Source organism: Pundamilia nyererei, unplaced genomic scaffold, assembly GCF_000239375.1.
Source record: "Pundamilia nyererei isolate P.nyererei 1_Seehausen unplaced genomic scaffold, PunNye1.0 scaffold00106, whole genome shotgun sequence".
Lineage (NCBI taxonomy): Eukaryota > Metazoa > Chordata > Actinopteri > Cichliformes > Cichlidae > Pundamilia > Pundamilia nyererei.
The window spans coordinates 1,786,968-1,805,881 of NW_005187507.1; the positions used below are offsets into that span (position 1 = coordinate 1,786,968).

General features: G+C 39.5%; 2 protein-coding genes across 3 annotated transcripts in view; both read right to left on the reverse strand.

Moving 5' to 3' along the window:
• Positions 1-7,917, reverse strand: part of tegt (testis enhanced gene transcript (BAX inhibitor 1)) — a 13,171-nt gene extending 5,254 nt beyond the window's left edge. The window contains exons 1-7 of one of the 2 annotated variants that reach the window (XM_005741035.2): positions 7,539-7,917; positions 5,584-5,668; positions 5,192-5,300; positions 4,978-5,086; positions 800-920; positions 664-712; positions 420-517 (exon numbers count right to left, since the gene is read on the reverse strand). In XM_005741035.2, coding sequence (XP_005741092.1) covers positions 420-517; positions 664-712; positions 800-920; positions 4,978-5,086; positions 5,192-5,247 — 433 coding nt within the window. In that variant the 5' untranslated portion in view covers positions 5,248-5,300; positions 5,584-5,668; positions 7,539-7,917. The remainder of the gene's footprint in view (positions 1-419; positions 518-663; positions 713-799; positions 921-4,977; positions 5,087-5,191; positions 5,301-5,583; positions 5,669-7,538) is intronic. The other variant, XM_005741034.2, reaches the window with a different exon arrangement.
• Positions 7,918-9,945: 2,028 nt separating this feature from the next.
• Positions 9,946-18,446, reverse strand: ctdsp2 (CTD (carboxy-terminal domain, RNA polymerase II, polypeptide A) small phosphatase 2). Its single transcript, XM_005741037.2, has 7 exons — positions 17,529-18,446; positions 14,426-14,604; positions 13,105-13,206; positions 12,681-12,737; positions 11,434-11,526; positions 10,916-11,101; positions 9,946-10,548 (listed from the first exon to the last, which is right to left on the reverse strand). Exons 1-7 carry the CDS (start codon positions 17,587-17,589, stop codon positions 10,423-10,425), a joined length of 804 nt encoding a protein of 267 aa, XP_005741094.1. The 5' UTR covers positions 17,590-18,446; the 3' UTR covers positions 9,946-10,422.
• Positions 18,447-18,914: the final 468 nt, after the last annotated feature.

The following is an 18,914-nucleotide window of genomic DNA, read 5'->3' on the forward strand; positions in this document are numbered from 1 at the left end:
AGTAAACTGGAGATCTTGTACAAAGGTTTTTTCAGATCAGGGCAGCGAATATCATTTGAGGGGTTTCATTTGTATTTAATTGGCTGATTTAAAAATAAATAAATAGATAAATAAATACAATTTTTAGAGGGTATTTAGCAGTAATGAGAAGAAGGTATGCCAGGAATATATAAGCACCGTTTCTGCCTGAACTCATTCAGTAGCTACCAGGTATAGAGTTTGTGGATTTTATATCATCTAGTATTTGTTTAAACTTTCTAATATCAGATGACTAAATATAAAAAAAATTAAATAAAACCACTTGTTTTTGGATCCACAAACTACAGCGTGAACCCTGAGTTTACAATAATTATAATCTGTCTTATGGACAAAAACTGATGTAAACTGTCTTAGTTATGGGTGGCAGATAGCACAATTACCTCCAAGGAACAGGTAGGTCCTGCGTTTGGCGTAGAGGGCGCTGAGAGTGAAGCAGATGAAAATCACAGAGGTTCCCATGAAGGCAGTCACAATGATACTGAGGAGAAGAATACCAGGACAAATAAATAATATGTTCTTTATTGACTCTTTGGTTTGCTTAGAGCTGCATAAAGAGGTTCAGATTTATGTGACTAACTTTCACTCACTGAGCTGTTAGCAGACAAAGTTTAATCTGTCACTTACCTCGGATTGACAGAGATGACAAAGTCCAGTGTGGGTCCAAGGCCAACACCTGGTGAGTAAACACTGTGTTAGGCTTTTGCATAATTACAGACCATTCACCTCTGAGCACACAAACAGTAACACATTGTGAACTTACCTGTGAGGAAGGCAAATCCTGCGAGGATAGCCAGTCTCTTCTTCTCTGTCTCAGGGTTGTGGGGGGTCATGGCAAGCCAGAACATCAACCCCAGGGATCCAAGCACAGACAGCACACCACCCTAAAAAACAGGGGTACAGGGTAAACACAGGTACCAGTACTGTGGCCAAGACAATACTCACATTATTTTAAAAAAGCTACAAGGTGTTAATAAACTACTTATATAAAAATTCAGATTCAAATTACAGACATGTACTTTGACCCATTGTACGAGCATTATCTGAAATGCACCTGCAGAGTTGTGATGCGCAATAAATGCTTCTGTTATGGCCATTTGCTCTATGGTGTCTCTTCATGTGTGCATGATTTTCTTTCATGGTTATTGCCAGTGTCTGTGAAGGTTCTCAGTCATCCAGGTCATCGTAGTCAAAGGAGCTTGCAAAGAAAAGCGTCTGGACTTCTTTATTGCCAGTGGTTTTAAATGTCTGTGCTCCTTCCAATTTGTCACCTACGTCTTTCAGTCTTTACGTCCAAGTCTTGCTACCAAATAACTACAGAGACACTTACCTCTTTTAATTTAGATTTGACTTTCGACTCCCAGTAATAACTTTTTAAATTGGCTGTCCCAATTAACTTAAATAGTGGCTTAAAAGCCCTGCTCAGACTTAATCTAAGATGGCTGATGAATGGTGAGACTCCCCCCCCCCCCCATTTTCTTCTAAAAGCTGTTGTTGTTATCACATCAAACATGGGATAGAGGTGACTAAGCTTCAAAGTATGTGCTGAGTGGCTTAGTGGTGATAATGCTCACTGTAGATGACCATCGATGACCTTCTATACTTCACAAAGAGGAAAAAAAAAAACAAAAAACCCCACAACAACAAAAAACAAATACAACCAAGGTTTCTCACAGTATTTAAACCTTAAGGGGAGAAAAAGATCTGTTAGACAGTAAATACCACCTGTTGTTTACACCATCATCTACAGCAGCACATGATGGTGTAAACAACCATAATCTGCTACCGTGAGAATAAGGTCAGGATCAAGGTTATTATAGTTAAATCAAGCTTTAAGAAGTATTTTAGGTAACTGAACTGGAATAAAAACCTGATAAAAAAAACAAACAAAGACTATTATGTTCTTACTGACTTAATAAAACAAATATAAAGGAAATTTCTTTAGTCTTAGTATTTGTCACTTTGAGAAGCCTTGTCTACCTATTGAGACTTTTAAAATGTGATCTGTTTGTCCTGTTTTATTCATTCTGAAGCTATAAAATCTTCCCCTTGACAAACACAATCGAAAGTAAAACTTTTCGAACATTAAAAACAAAACCGAAACTGTCAAACTTACTCTGGAAACTACCTGAATTTCAAATGTAATGGAAAAAAAAACAAAAAACAAACCAAATCAAAACAAAGAAAGAGCAGAATCGTATTAGTAGAAAACTACATCTCAAACAAGCCACCTCAGCAGCAGACTTGCTGAAGAAAAGCTGTCAGTATTTGGTGTTATTCTGTCCAGTAAAAACACTACACAACACAAGTGAGTACATCTCTGTGCAATAATCAGTTAAATGACAGACTGGTTGAAACTGCATCAAAACTTGGGAAGTTACTTGTAAAGTTAAATGAATAATCAAAAACAAAGATGTCATGCTCAACATGTCTGGTATGTTAGTTGTACATATTGTAGTTGTGTACTGTGACTTGGAGGGCATAAAAATATGTGGAACAACCAGTAATGTGGGCTATTCTTGGTCATGCTGTGGAGAGAAGACATAATAGCGAAAGAACTTTTTCGCGAAGTGAAACCAAGTGTTTAAACAATGAAAACTGTCCACTGCAGCCACTGTTTGTCTTTTTAAATTGGCCCACTTATTTACTTTATGTCTGATGTCCCTCCCCCCCCACACACATCCTCTTTGTGTTGAACTGTGCCTCCTCTTTCCTGCTCAAACCACCCAATCAGCTGGCTTTTTGGACTCCATAGTATCTGAGCAGGCTGGATTTCCATAACTTTCCCTCAGGTCTGCCAAAAACAATGCAAACGCAGGCCTTTTGGTCACATTTACTTTCCTTGTGGAAATTTGTTTTGCAACACGAATTCACAAAATAAGGGAATGGAAATGGGGGGAAATCACTGCAATCATGTGCTCTTAATAGCAGTGGCTTCAATTCCTCACCTCACCTGGGACCCGGCTACTTTGCATTGTCAGTAGTTATTTTGCCTGTGGCTGCTTGAAGCCGCTTCCTGTGTGAGCGTGGGTACAAGACGTGAAGACGTGCCTGTTATAAATGACAAACATGGCCTGAGTCGTACCTGAGATCTTACTCATTTTCATGAGACTGCCACGCCTATTTTTCTTTTTTACTGACTGATGATTGTTTTGACAGATTTAGGTTTGTGAACCAAGCAGTAATGCAAAAACTAAAATACAGATTTATATACTTCCAAATACTTCTTTTATAGTTCTATAAAAAGAATTACTTACTCAGTTGAGGGAACTTCCTCTCTGATGGACTATTGAAACATCTTCACTGCATTTAAACCAGTTTGATGCCAGAACATAAATATTTGTAACTTTCTGTTACGCCAACATCAGTACCTATCATGAGCCGCTTGTTTTTGATGAAGGAAAGACTCATCACGCAAAGTCATCCAACACCACTCCATGATCCAGGGTGAAGGGAGAGACACACTACACTGGAAATACAGGCTTCAAAATAGGCTACACCTATGATTACTTCACACAAGTTAGAAAATGTTGATTATTGAAACACAACTCACTGAAAATCATGGGCTCAATCAGCCTTAATGAATAAATATGATTATGAAATAGGTTGTTCCAGAGCTTTCTAGGTTTGGACACATGGGCTGTCTGCATCACAGCTCCACATGTGAAAGAACTTTGAGGAATTGAAACTTGATTGCAAGCTCTTCATAAAAGAGGAAAAGGGGACACATGAAGTTCTGTTAACAACTAGAAATCAGTCAGAACATAGCTGAAGCAGTAATCACAAGGTACAGAATAGGCCACTAGTCGAGCTCGGATGTCTTTCCTACTACCACAATGTCACTGACCGAGTGCTTGCACAATCTGACCCTTGTGCTTCAGGCTTGGCAGGAGGATTATCAGAGGGAGAAAAACACTTTCTATGACAGAGCATGAAAGTGACTGCATAATGTTATTCTCTTCAGATCAGCGGTCCCCAACCCATCTTTTTGTACCGATACTGGTTTTATTTTGCTGTATTTATCCACAACACCTTAAAGGCCGGTCCGTGAAAATGTTGTCGGACATAAACCGGTCCATGGCGCAAAAAAAGGTTGGTGACCGCTGCTTTAGATGACATCCAAGAATTTAAAAAATGCAATGAATATAAAAAGAAGCCTGAGGAGTATTGGAAAAGTCTGGATTTATGGATGGTTACAGGTATGCCTGTTAGGAATACCAAAAATACTGGGTGACAACTTGCCTGCCTGGCTGCAGACAACTAACAGAGGAAGTAGACTGTAGCAGAATGGACACATGTTACCTCACTCAAATCCAGTAGCAAACACCTTTGGGGTGTTTTAAAGAGAAACAGAGGACAAAAAAAGAGCTTAAAATGTGCCCGAAGAACAGCAGAACATCCCCAGAGAAATTTGTGCAACAAATTTTGAGCTTGTCATCAATAATAATAATAATAATAATAATAATAATAATAATAATAATAAACACATGAAATAAATAAATATCAGTAATGAAAGTTTAGCTGGTCTTTGTTGGACTAACTTCCCACCTTAGCTGTGTGACTGTGTTTGATTTAGGGTCACTGTGGAGATCAGCATCCATATAATGAAGTGCTGCAGACCTTTATAAGGCAACATTTATAAAATAAAATATTTAGAAAATAAAAGTGCTGTCAGTACTAGGACTACTTTTTTCCCTTTGTTTTACATAAAGACAGAGTACCCTTCTATTTAGCTGTAACCAAATATATTTTTTTATTAATCTGACATGTAACAGATATTGCATAGTGATATACTGAATATCTGAGATTGATAGTTTCAAATCCTAGATGGGTAAAATTTATGTTATTATATTAGCATAGGAGGATAAAACAAACTTTCCTGTAGGAGACCATCTACAGGTACATGTACAGCTAGGCCAAGCGGCATCTCGTTATGCTTACCTGAAAGAGGCGTGTGACGACATGGACATAGGAGCCGGCAGCGGCCACAAACATACAAACTGCCAAGCTTGAGTACACATTCTTCAAGTGCACCTGGGTGGAATGAGATCTGCAGGAAGAGGGATAATACATGAACGAGGCATGAGTGATGAAAGGGCAAGTTAAAAAGCAGACCATGACGACCGTTTCATTACCACATGAATTGTTTACGTACATTTGGGAGAACTTGAAGAGGGCATCAATGTTGATGCTGCGGTCAAACACGTTCATGGTGAAATCAGGGACTGAGATCTGATGAGACTTCTGATGAAACGCTGTCTTCTCTTAACAGATATGAACGTAAATTAAACTGCTGCTCCACTTAAAACAGTAAGAGTAAAAACTCCTCTATCATGATGACTGTAAGCCTGGAGCAGGTAGTACAAGTGCAACCATTTGTTAATGATTAGTGGAAAGAAACTGGGTATATCTTTGCAGTTTTCTCTGAATGTTTAAATAGTAACGGTGATTACTGATGCCACTAACACTTGCAGCCAAAATATTCACCAAGTGTGCCAAACCCTTCTCCTCTTTACACTCAGTTTCTAATTTTATAACACAACTTACTTCTTCACACTCAGACACAGCACCCCAGTACTTTTCTCGCTGCCTACAACAAGGCAACACAGCATGCAATGTGCTATTCCGAAACCTGTAAGGATTGGGAGATTTAGCTCAATTGTGTAGGTGCACTTTTGTTTTTGAGGAGATTAAGAATGCATTTACTAAGATCAGTTTTAAAAGGTATTTTTATGCGCAGAATACCACACTTTGTTCTTCTTTTAATTAAAAACTTGAATGTAATCTTCTTGGGCCTTCATACACAAAACTACTACTACACCGTAAAAGCACAAGAATGCCAACAATTGTGCACGCTTGTTTAAATGACTACATAATTTTAATATTTCTAAATAATGTGACTCACATGGGTATTTATCCATTATTATTTCAGTTGTGATACTGTGTTACATTTTTATTCATAATTATGATCAGTTTATTAGATAAAGTACATTTTGGTCTCAGATTTTAATGCATTTTATCCATTCTTTCCTTATGTCATGCATTTCCCAAGTTTCACTTGATGTACTCTTACTGCATTTACAGGCTACTGTAAATGTTATTTTGCAGTAACCTACATGAATGGTGCAATCAGTCTAACTGTAACTGTGGTGTATGGGGCACAGATATGCTAAAAAAGCTGAGATAGCTAAACTGCAGCACATCAGTTTCATGCTCTGTGTAGGAACTGTGTTAAAGTGCATCACACCTATCAAGTAAAATTACATTTAAAAATGTTAAATCTGTCAAACTGTGCAGTGTATAGGACACATGACAAAAACCTGATCAGTCTCAAAACAAAGTGAGAGATATGTGTTGTGTACAATTTCTCTTACTTTTCTTAAAAAAAAATACTTCAGATATCCATATTTATATTTTCTTCTAGTAGTTTTAGTAGTTATAAGTTTAATTTGTTAAACTAAGGTTTTGTGAAGATCCTTTAAAATTAAAAAGCACCTCAGAATATTGCTTTATGTTTACATTCTCATACCCTTAAGTTCGTGTGTTTTCTCTCTCTTTAGCAATGCACAATCAGTATAAGATAGCACAGCACAACATTCTTAAATTAAGCTTACCCTAACTTTTTGAACCAACAAATTAGCATTTTTAAATATTGCCAACTTATTGAGTTTAAAACTTAATATCTGGTTGCTTGCATGTAATGCACTGGTGCAAAAGCATAATTATTTCAGTTTCACAAAAGTAATTTGCTTTTTGAAAAGAGCTGTGTATCGTGAAGCTGTTGTCGGTGTCTAAAGTTGTAGAGAAACAACTCAAAGTTTTAATGAAAGTGACTGAGCAACTCAGAGTGAGGTATGTACCTTTACATTGCAGCAATTTCAACAGCTATACAAGCGTCTCACACTAAAATTTCATACATAGGGCGATTTCGTTATCACTATAACATGAATAGTAACATTAGAACAATGACAAGGGCCTTTCTACGAACCCCATACTCTTTATTTTCCAGCAAATCTAAACCTTTAATTTAGCAACTGGGAGTCTAAGCTATGAAAATAATGTGATTCTTACTTTCATTATTAAGGAAATTCACACAGAAGATTAGAAGTGCGTAGTCTACTTTGATGAAGTTACACAACAGGTTAGCTTTAAATGTCAAGCTTTATGCCATAACTAGCACACAAACATGCTAACAACCTGTTTAGTAGTCGCCATGCCTCCGATTCGGGAAGCATGGTGACTGCTTGAACTACTTATTCTTACAGAAATACGAGAATAAGCCATTCGACACGATAGCTGAGCACCAGACAGCCAAAAAGCAGACGCCTGGGAATGTATTAATAGCTAACGCTGCTAGCCAGTACCCGTCAAATAACAAGAAGCCTGGCGAGCTAACGACACAGTTCGACGTCTCCCTTCTTTCTTCGGTTATTTTCAGCCCCAGTTAACACGACAAAACGATAAGCACAAAACGGTTGCATTTGTACCTGCATATTACTTACCTCTCTGTTACGAGCTGTTTCCTTTTCTCTGCTTTACAGTTAAGTTTTTTTCTAAAACAAAACCGTACGTGTCAGCTCACGGCAGCCTGCTGATGTCACCATGGAAACGCCCAGAAGATTGTAGTCCAGTCACGCGCAGCGAGGTCGAAAGTACGACAAATCACCGGCTATCTAATGCGATTTAATGAGCCAACTAGCTGTTTGTAATTATGAATTCTTTTTTCCAAAAACATTAAACGTTACAAGTTATTTTCTCTTCACTTTCGAATAACATTTATATTATGCTGCACTGCCTGGTTTGTCATCGAAGAATGTCACCGGTGCACCTAAAATGGCCGACACAAAATGTAACTGATATCATCAGCAAAGCGTCTTTAGTGCTGTAAAAACAACGTTTGTTTGATCACAAAATAAACGCTGTAAAGAAACCACTTAACCGTCTCAACGGTTTCTAATCAAACCGAAATAAGGAGGATATAAGAGTGTAAATATAAGTTCGATGATATGACCGAGATATCAGTCATGACGAATGGTGCAACTGCATGCAACATGTGAAATGTTTTCACTTATGTTTTAGTCATTATACCAAAAGTAGCCTATGCAATTATAGTTTATAATGACAAAAATATAGCACTTTGTATTGTATAAGTTACTTAGTTGTTAAGCTCTGCAAAAGAAAAGAAAAATGTGCAAAAAATGTGTTTCTTTATGGTTACATCTTAAATATTTATTAAATTTAATACTTGAAGTAGCTTCCACTAAACATTAATTTTGGTCAATGAAATGTTTCGACGTGTAAATTAGTTCCCAATTAAGCTTTAAATTCTTTCTTTCGCTTTATCCATTTAAGAAAAATCCTAAATTAAATAGTCCACAAAAGCCTGTATCATCTTTATTATGTTATTTCTTTTTAAGTACGAATTGTACGATGGTCGTTTTTTAGAACTCTAAACGAGTAAACAAATTATTCTCTGCTCTGAAATGAAGTTAAAAAAAAGACAAAAAAGAGTAATTTGGTTCCCAAATGTTTCCCTAAAAACAGCACCTTAGTAAAGTTGGTCAAAAAAGTACTATATACTGTACAAACATGTAATTTTTCTTTCATTAGATGTAAAAACTTAATCAAATATTTAAAGATATTTAATACACTACAGTGATTTTCTTTGTAACATGGCATAAAACACACATACGCAAAGGTAGTAAAATAGAACCAATTTTTATTTGAAAATAAAACCTATTTGAAAATAAAAATTGGTAGCAGGTCTTTTAGAGTTTTGGTCAGACCAGGTAGAGAAAAATTTAGTTCTGGATTTATTCTCATACAAAGACAAATTGTGACTTTAAACAAATACTTTTGGTCATCACAACTGGTTTCAATATTCTCATTGTCATGTTTCACTAGTTGACATGCAGACATAAAACATCATAGAAAAAAAACCATTCAACCCCCCCCCCAAAAAAAAAAACAAAACCTCTCAAAATCTCTGTGGTACTGGATTTCAAATGTATGTTTGCTTGAATGATTGAATCTCTTTACATCCGATCGCCGATTTAACTGTAAGGTTTTGTATAGTTAATTCTGACAGCAAAACGTGCATGATTTAGGCACAGATAAAACAGTTAAACACAAGGCCAGCCTCAAAACAGGCAAACGGATTACAATACACAGGGTTGAGCATTATGAAGTACTGGACACGAGTTTTTGGCCAATAAATATAGAAAAAGACACGTTTAAAAAAAAAGAAAAAGAAAAAAAAAAGAAACCCAAATATATCAAATTTGATATTTTCAAGTGTTGCACTGCAAGTACCGCAGCCCCTGGCATTAAACTTGCTCCTGACAGTGTTTTCTCACGCTCAGCATGACACATCAGTGTGTATGCCTACAAATCTCTGTTCAGGCAAAACACCATTCTGTCCTAATTTCAAAAGGCACAGCTTTTACTTACAGCACTGTCAATATAAAAGTGCAAGTTGTTTGCCATTGAGCAATAGAAGAATTATAGTAACAAATGAAATATTAAGCTATGACTTAAAACTGTGGCATTTAGAAATAAATGTGTCCTATGAAAAACAAATAATTAAAAAAAATAATAATTCCAGTGTCTGTTTTTTAAAGGACCAAAAACGAGATTTCACCCCATTTATCCAACTTTATAACCAATAGTATCAAATGTCAATTTGACCACTTAGGATTTATATTGCATGTTATGTAGAAACCACTTTCATGATACAAATGACTAAATACACTTGTTTTGACACCCATTTATAGTTAAATAAGGCTACAGTAATGTCTGCTTGACTGGCGACGCAAGAGGTACTGTCCATGTGATCACAGAACTGGGTTGCATAGAGGAACCGCGCTGACCGTTTAAAAATAGATTTCCTTATAAAACAGCCTATTAAAATGAAAGGTATAAAATCGTTTATTAGAAAAGGTGTTTTTGTTGTTCCATACAAGGCACAATTAACAAAAAACAATGTCCAAAAGTCAAGTCAGGACAGGCAGGCTTCTGCTTTGGCAAAAGAACCCCTTTAAAATTCATACCAACTGAGTGATTGTGATGGGAGTGCTTTGGTTGGTGTTTTTTTGTTGTTTGCAGCTCTGTCGTGGTGCTTAAAAGTAGTGATTTGTGATTATTGTCAGCACTGTGGATCAGAGGAGAGGCCTCACTTTGTGACATACACTTTCAATTGAGCCAACAATCTTTCCCCAGGCTTAGAATTTCCTTGACCTCATACCAATGCAGTTTTCTAAACAGAAGGATTGTGCGCAGGCAAAGAGAACAGTCTGGAAACTTATGTCTATGTTCTGAATACATGTGGCTATTTTAGTCAACTTTAGCGCTGCTGCTCCCGTTGGAGTCGAGCAGGTCTGTTGAAAGCTATTGTCCACGAAGCTGGTCCAGCCGGGTGTAAACGTTATCAGCTTGGCTAAGATCTTCAAACACAGGAAGAAGGTTTAGCAGCTCAGCATCATCCACGTCGTCAAACCACGACACCACCGGAATCTGGGGCAAAGAAACACTCGATTATATAAGGTGCATCTACCCTAGCTAAGCGTGCACCAAGTAAACACAAAGCCAATTCAACCCTTCCTTAACAGCAACCTATGATAACTAAAGTAATTTTACCTTTTGTTTCAGGAAAAAGAGATCTAAAGACAAGTGTTTAGTTTGGCGGTTTTACATCATATTGGTCAGGAAAACCTTTTCCTAGTACAGACAGATTCATAATTTGTTGGCTTGATTGATCAAATACAGCCAATTCACTTCTGTGGTTCAAGTTCTCAGACAGCTAAATTTGACACATACAACCAACTAAGTCCTTTATGAAAGGCAGTGTGCACCAGATTTGCAGAGACTGGTCCAAACTCACAGCATTATTTGGGTGGAATATGTAAGAGGCAGGAGAGTTGTCCAGGATGAGGGTTTTGTGGAGGTCTCTGCCTAGGCGGCTTAAATCCTTGACATAGCAGCCCTGGTGGAATACACAAGATTCCCGAAACAACCGGGTCCGGAATACTCCTCCCTGGTCCAGCAGGTCCGTCACCGGGTCTGCGTACTGGTGGGAGGATTGGGTAGCAGGTGAGGGAAGAGCAGGGATGTACAAGGCTGGGCTAAGCTGTCCCAAGCTGCTACAGAATATTAAGCTGGGACACAGCTGGCACTAAGACTTTAAGAAGAGTTGTGTATAAACTGACACCCATCTATTCCTTTAAGCATGGAGGGTGTGGGTGTTCACTAAGGTGTCTACCAGCACGTTAGAGTAAGAGAGGGAACTAAAAAGGTGAGAGAAAGCAGATCTGATAGATCAGACATCAGCTAAACAAAGATCTTCATGTTTTATTCCAGCATCTAATTTCAGGATCACTGTCAGTATCTGATGTGAAGTACCTTAGCGAGACTGGCTGTAAACAGCACACATTCAAACAATTCGCCCATTCTCTGCAGGAACTCGTCCACATACGGCCTCTTCAGCACATACACCTGAAAGGGAAGCAAGAGGTTGGTGAACAGCTCAACAAACATGATTGTCATTTAACCAAATACTGCCAATGAAGCTTAAAGTATATTTAAAAAAAAAAAAAAAAAAATTTTAGTGCTCAAGAGGTCTAGGACAAGGCTTTTTTTGTAAAGTAGAGCTTAGAATATGTTAAGTCTTATAAAAATAATTATGCCTCAGCTTGATTTCACACAAGTTTTTAAAACTAACTGGGAAACAGGATAAGGAAGCTATCACCTTTAAACAATACACTATCAAGACAGGAAGCTGAAACAAATGCAGACTTAGCACAAGATAAAGAGAAATATGCCAATCCTAAAGATATCCAATACATGGAGAACACTTTAAAGAGAAGGTAGTTATTAGTCTTCCAGACACTACAGATAATTGGTAAGATCAGTGCAGCAATAACTTCTTAAACTGGCAGCTTGCTTTGGGATCTTGTAAGTGTTCAAGTGGAAATAAAAGTACACAACATACAATTTAAATTAAACAAAAAAAGTGCATCTCTCACTTCTGAAAGATTCTGTGCCATGTCCATTATCAATGCAGTTGCAAGATCAACTAGTCTGTAAAGCGTGAAGGTTTAATAGGGATTTCCATGTTTTTGTTCATCTGCACGATTCATTTCCATCCGTCAGCTGCTAATGGCCAGTTCCTGAAACAAGTAATCAAGAATAGGCCGTGCAGTGTTAACCAGCCTATCCTGGATTACTTGAACCAGGCAGAGGCCCACAGGATTCCTTACCATCACACGGGGTTGCTCGAATCACATTTCTTAGTTAATATTTCCACACGTCCAACTTTAAGACCTTGTGCCCCAAAGATCAACACAATGCTATACTTGTGTATTCATTTCAAAATCTTCCTTGCAGAGGCACTGTATCAATTATTAATGACATTTTAGCTGAAATGACTCATTTTCCTGCTGATGCATCCACTTTGACTTGTGCAGTCTTGTTCAAATTCTGGCCACTAGAGGGCTCTGTTTAACCATCTTAAAACAAAACAAAAAAAAAAAAAAAGAAAAAACTTAACTGACCCATCCCTTTTCAGCTCAGCAACCACTGCAAACACATCAACATACATACACCCCCCCACCCCCTTACAGGAAAGGCACTCGTACAGAGTAGTTTACCTGGTGTGTGGTCCCCTCTATCTCCACAGGCACGATGAAGTCTGCATTACTAATAGGCTGGAGGGAGAACACAGAGGGAGATGGTTGGCATGCTCATTCACATGAGCCACGCTGTGTACATTCACATGGCATTACATAACAGCTGAACAGCAAGAACCAGGCTCTTCATCGCTGCCATAAATCACAGCACATAGGCTACACAAATAGAATATGACTCGCTTTGATGTTCCTCAAACACATGCGACGACTTTTCTAAGAGAAACAAAGAATCGCAGCAGAAACACGCCCAATAAACAGGCGGTCGTTTAATCAATGTTACCCAAATACAACTGTCATTTCTGCAGGAAGGAAAAGCTGAAACATCAAATCACCAACTGACATGGGTAAACATGCTGAAATAATGTTGGGCCGGTGTTAGCGGTACCTTGAATGAGCTGTGCACCAGGGTCTCATCCAGGTCTATGACCACACACAGCTTCCCTTGGTCCTGGGCCGTCACCTCAGGCAGCAGGTTTGGTTCAGATAGCTAAAGAAATGCATGTAGACTGTCATATTCATCATTACACTTGAGAAACACAAAGTAGCCAACAGGGCATTGAGTTATATGGAAAACCTGAAAGCTTGGTCTGGATTTTTACCTCTGGGGAAATTCGATTATACTGGTTTTTGTTAAGCATGCATGTGTGGAAGTTTAAGGATTTACTGTAACAGCCTCTGTGTGGTATAGCTTTATGATTAGCATGTGTCTTTTTTGCAGTATTTCTCCAATGCATCTTGTCAAACTCAACAGGAATTCACCTGCAGGGGAAAACGATAACCTTGATTCAAACTCATTTTCAGATAGCCAGCCCCCCCCACACACACACTCTTAGTTTTGTTTCATTCCAGCCTCTTTATGAGAAGAGGCAAAGTGAAATTAATTATTAATTTTATTACATAACAGAAATGGCTTATCTATTACAGATGGCAAATTAAGATCGAGGAAAGACTATGCTGGGGAGGGGGTGCTGGGAGACTGCTAGAGCAATTTTGTTCAACTAAACACAAGAAACCAAATGAAACAAAGCTAGCGGTGCCAAATGTTTAATTTTGTTTCATATCAGTAGGAGCCTGGCAGACAATAACCAGGGTCCTACAGATGCTGCTTGCTCCTGATGCTGGAGGACACTCCTCAACATGAACAAACATGGCATCTCATTAAAATACCCCTAACATGGTGGTGAAGCCCTAATCAAGCTGACAGCGCTCACCAGCGTGGCCAGCAAGCGCTCTGAGCTTTATTTTATTTTTTTTCCCCTCCACCTCAGCAATTATGAGGAACACAATACACCGATTCTCTGCCTGCTCATGCCTGCCTAAAGGACTGATAGTCACTCTCTCATTTCTTATCTTCCTTCGGGGGGGTGGGGGGATAAAGCGAGAACATCAAAGTGATTCCATATCCACAGACAGTTGCGGTTAGCTTTCAAGACGTTTAGAGCAGGTGCAGCGGTGGTTTTAGTTGTAAAAAGACGACAACAATAATAAGTGCAGTTTTACAACAGCGTGTTAAGTTTATCCGTACAGATGGCTAAACTATTCACACACCTCTTTTCTGGCAAGCAGTGTGTGTGTGTCTGTGTGTGGGTGTGTGCAACAAGGAAGTAAGATCTTAAATAAACAAAAGTAAAGGCAGGGGCTGAAGCTGAGGTCTTCAAATTGATTTCAGCTGTGCGGAAATATCTCTGAAATGCGAATACTGTTACCTTGACAACCATCCCATTTTCCTGTGACTCCAGCAATCCCTGCTGGGAGGGTGATGGCGGCGGTGGCGGCGGCGGCAGTGCTGGTGATTTGGGGCCATCCTGAGCTTGGAGGCAACAGAAAAGCGCTTTGAAGATGTTGCAACTCCGCGGCTGTTTCAGGGCAGACCGGCTCACCTGGCCTGCCGGGAGCAGAGACACAAACACGCTTCATGAGGAAACAGCAGCACTCAACAGAACCAGTGCTCCCAATGTTTGTGGACCAATAAAAAGGTATGTGGAGCAAGCTGATTGGCCAGCTACTGCATTTCCACAAATTGAGTTCACCTGTGAAACAAATTGGCTAAAATGAACCCTCACGAGGAGGACTTTTTTCTTCCAGTTGGTGTTTTTACATGAAAATGTCCACAAAGATAGTTTTAACTTGATGTGTTTTACGCAGCGATGGCACAACTACATCCAGAGGAAGATAAAATGAAGGCTGCCTGTTCGTTTGCAAAGATTTCTTGTAAACTTAAAAGATGACAAAAAGCCTCCCTGTGAGTGTGTTTAAAGAGGGAAGTGCCCTTTGCTAACAAAACATTTATTTTAAAGTTTTATTTATTAATTATTTTGCAAATTTAGATTAAAAACTAGCAATAACTAATTTTGCGTTTTTGGGGTTGGGCTAGTAAAATTTTCATCTCTACTGGTAAAAAAATGTAATGTCGGACACTCACTGAAACTGTGTGTCGTCAACATGGGAAACATGGTGAGTGGAGGCCTGAATTACAGCCCACAACTTGGGTCAGATACATGTTATCTAATCTTTTTTCTTATACCAAAATGAAATCTTGATGCAAACACATTGAAATGTTTTCTTGTTTGTTTTTTCCTCTTTATCCATAAAAGATAATTAGGCAGGAGCTGCTTGTGACACACAGATTGAGTTTCTCTAATTCCTGAAGGTACCATCCATCTGTCCACAGGGATGGCACAGCCTCCACATGAAATCTGTTTTTAATGCCTCTGCTGCTGCTGCTGTTGCTGCTGCTGCTGGAAATGGCTGGTACATGTTATATAATCACAGAGGGCGGGAAAACCCACACTTTTCAGCAGTACCTTTCGACAGACAGAAAACATTCCAACCATTTTAAACTCGGGGACCTTTCGGGGCTGCCTGAAGCGAGCCAGAACAGCCAGACAGGCAGCTGGTCGGGCAGTCAGGCAGCCAGCGAGTCGGACAGGCAGTCACACCTCAGTGCTCTGTGCAGGTCTTTGATCAGCCACTGTGACCACCAGCGTCCCAGCCTCAAAAAAGACTTGTGCCACCGCCAGTGTAAGAAAAGGGAGGAAAAACATCCCTGTGATTCCCCTCTAGTGCATTTCATGTGAGGACTTGCAGAATTTTTACCCATCAAAATAGTTCATAAACACTCTCTAGTCCCTGCTAGAAAGAGGAAGTGTGGAAAAGAGTGACAAACAACTGCATACTCAGAGATTTATACATTTATTACTTCTACACTCTGAAGACATAATGCAGACAACAACAAGCATGTTACACAACTCCATGTTTAGGAGACAAAGGACACTGGATCTTGATTTGGTAATTCTGCACACAGCATTTTCACTGGGAAAAACTACAACCTCCATTATTTATAGCCCACGAATGTGCATCTTGCCATGCAAATCAGCCTATTGATTTCCACAGGAAGACATTATTGGCCATGTGTGACATAACAGCATACATTAGATCTCCTCTGCATGTAAAAGGATGGAGAGATGAGAAGAAGGAGATTAATCTTTTAGAGCTTTATGAATGGCGCACACACACACACACACACACACGGATCCAAAATCCAAAACATCCCTTAATCTCACAAAACACGCAATGCAAAATGACATTAATAATAAGAATAATGCTGAAGAATTATTTTGTAAAACCAACACATGACCTGGAGCACTACAGACCTGTAATAACTACAACCAAGAGGCTGAATCAACGAGCAAAGCCTCTTTCAAGCGCAAGCAAAGTGTGCAAACAACGAAATCTTTGAAACGGCGCTACAACGGGCGTGTGCAGAGGGGTGTGTTTGTGCATTCCGCTGTCAATACCGCGGCACCGGGTATTTCTATACAATCCTGCTGTATAATCAGCAGCCCTTAAAGCTCTCTTGGCCTGTAACATACAGCATGGTGTAATACAAATCCCACTCGGGCTGTTTTGTCAAATGAAACGATAAAATTAAAAATAAATAAATAAAAAAAGAGCAGCGCAGCATTATTTCGTGAAGCCACCGACGGCGCACGGATATGTGACCACCATGGTCAATTAACAAAAACACGAAGAGTAGTTTGTGAAGACTGAAAAACACCGAGCTGTAAGTGCTGCCTGTGGTGACAGTCAGGCAGGGCTCCCCGTGTTCTCTCGACCTGGTGTTGGTGGTAGTAGTAGAAGGATATGGGATGTTGCCAAACGAGCTGGAACCCGATAGATATAAATACAGCAGCTCGTTTTTTATTTTGGAAAAGCTGGGCATGGCAACGACACCGAGAACAACTTGGGGGGTAAAAAAAATACACCAGAAAGATGGGTTTGCACAACAAGAGCACACACACTGCCAAAGAAAAAGAGAGGCAAAAACTGGATCAACAATAGCTACTAAGCTCGGTGCGTAATGGAGACTGTGAACTTGTACCTGAGCCTACGTCCGATGCATTAATTCAGCTATAGTGACGGAGATTGAACTACACGGTGATCTGGCCCCCGATACAAAAACAAACACAGGGATTTATTCATATTCACGGTTTTATTTCCAAATTCAACAGCAGTCGATTGGTGGAGGAAAACAACAGGTTTGTGGCAAAACAGAATAAACACATTAAGATAGCTTTCGGCACGGTCTCTTTGTGTTTTCCAGCGAGAAGATGTAAAGATTACACTCTGCTCGGTGGTGGATGTCAAAAAAGGGTAATACGCCTCTCTTACCGCGCGTCCGCAGCGCGCAACTGTCAAATAAAAGGGCGCACTACGCGATTTCTTACCGCACTAATCACTTATAAGAAAACAGTACACATAAAAGAGAGTACTGGGAATATTTGGGATGTAAACAACACCCAATCTCACCTGTTTTCGGTGACACTTGGACGTCTTCTTTTTGCACTTGGGTGATAACAGAACTTTCCATCTGACAATCACGGAGCCCTCAAAATCCTCAAATCCTGTCCCCGAGTACTGATGGGCATCCCTCATTGGGTTTTATTGACAAGCTGACGTTATTATTCGCCGAGTTAACTTGTCATCCGCCTCAGTTACGATCCTCGATGGGAGTAGGATTTATCTTGTTCCTGGCTTTCTTTATTATTCTCCCGTCCGCCGCCTCTTCTTCTTCTTCTTCCCTCGGAGGGTCCGCCTGGGGAGGGGGCAAGGCACTTGGATATGTTCTTCGGACGCTATCTGAGACTCCGTGCGGCCCGTCTTGTCGGATGTGCCGATTGTATTGCTGGTAATATCGCAGAGAAGCCCCCCTCTCTTTTGAGAGTCCTCACTTTTGCAGCAACAACATGGAGAATCCAGGCGAGAGAAGGAAAACAACCGAGGAAATGGGGCAAGGGAGGGCGGTTTCAAGCCCCCCGTTACTACAGATAAACAACATCGCCCGAGAGGCCACTAGGAGCGACGGAAAACAGCGAGGATCGATCGCGTACGGAAGATCTAGCGCGGAAAAACGAATTCTGGTTCGTAGTTGGGTGTAAAACGAGAGTTTTGTTGTTATCCCAGGTTTTGTTTTTCTACGGTTGGGACTCCGCGGGCGCCTTGAAACGGTACCCGCGCCCTGATTGGACGCCAGGGAGGAGGGGAGGCGTGGTCAAGGCATTCCTCCCCGGCCAGCACGCGCCGCAGCGAACACATTCCAGTGCTGCTCGTACAACAAATGAGATCACGTTGTTTGTGAATTATTAACAAATAAATAAACGAATGCTGATGAACACAACTTAATCAAGAAACATGCGAGTGTACGAGGAATAAAAAAATTACACTCATTATTAAACTAAACACTAGGGACGCTATTTATTTATTTTGTTGTTTGTTCACGTGCATTATTCTAATTAAAACTAAATCAGAGGTGGCTGAAATTGTGATCATGTCCAAGTAATTATAGAAACCTTTATTTAGTCAGGGGCAAATCAATGTAAATTACATAAAATATAAATCATCTATAGTGTAACTATGCTCAGGTACTCTGAAATGTTGTTTGGCATCTCTCAGGGATAGAAATACAACCAAGAAAAGGACACAGAGATAAAATGTACATTACAGAAATGCCGAATAAAAGTTATGTATATATATATATAATAAAAAAGCAGATCAGTGTTTAAAAGTGGCTTTGCACAGTTCTGATACTAGCAGTCTGTCAAGATAAGGCTGTGAATATATGCAGAAATTTATTTCTACATTCAAACACACATATATGTAAGATTTAAAACAATTATAATAAAAAAAATCAAGAAC

What these genes read in the sequence shown, in the direction of transcription:
- ctdsp2 (XM_005741037.2), bottom strand. Translation starts at nt 17,589, where the DNA reads ATGGAAAGTTCTGTTATCACCCAAGTGCAAAAAGAAGACGTCCAAGTG. An exon ending in TAGAGGGGACCACACACCAG is followed by an intron (nt 11,527 to 12,680) that starts GTAAACTACTCT and finishes CTTCCCTTTCAG; the next exon opens with GTGTATGTGCTGAAGAGGCC. An exon ending in TTACAGCCAGTCTCGCTAAG is followed by an intron (nt 11,102 to 11,433) that starts GTACTTCACATC and finishes TCCTCCCACCAG; the next exon opens with TACGCAGACCCGGTGACGGA.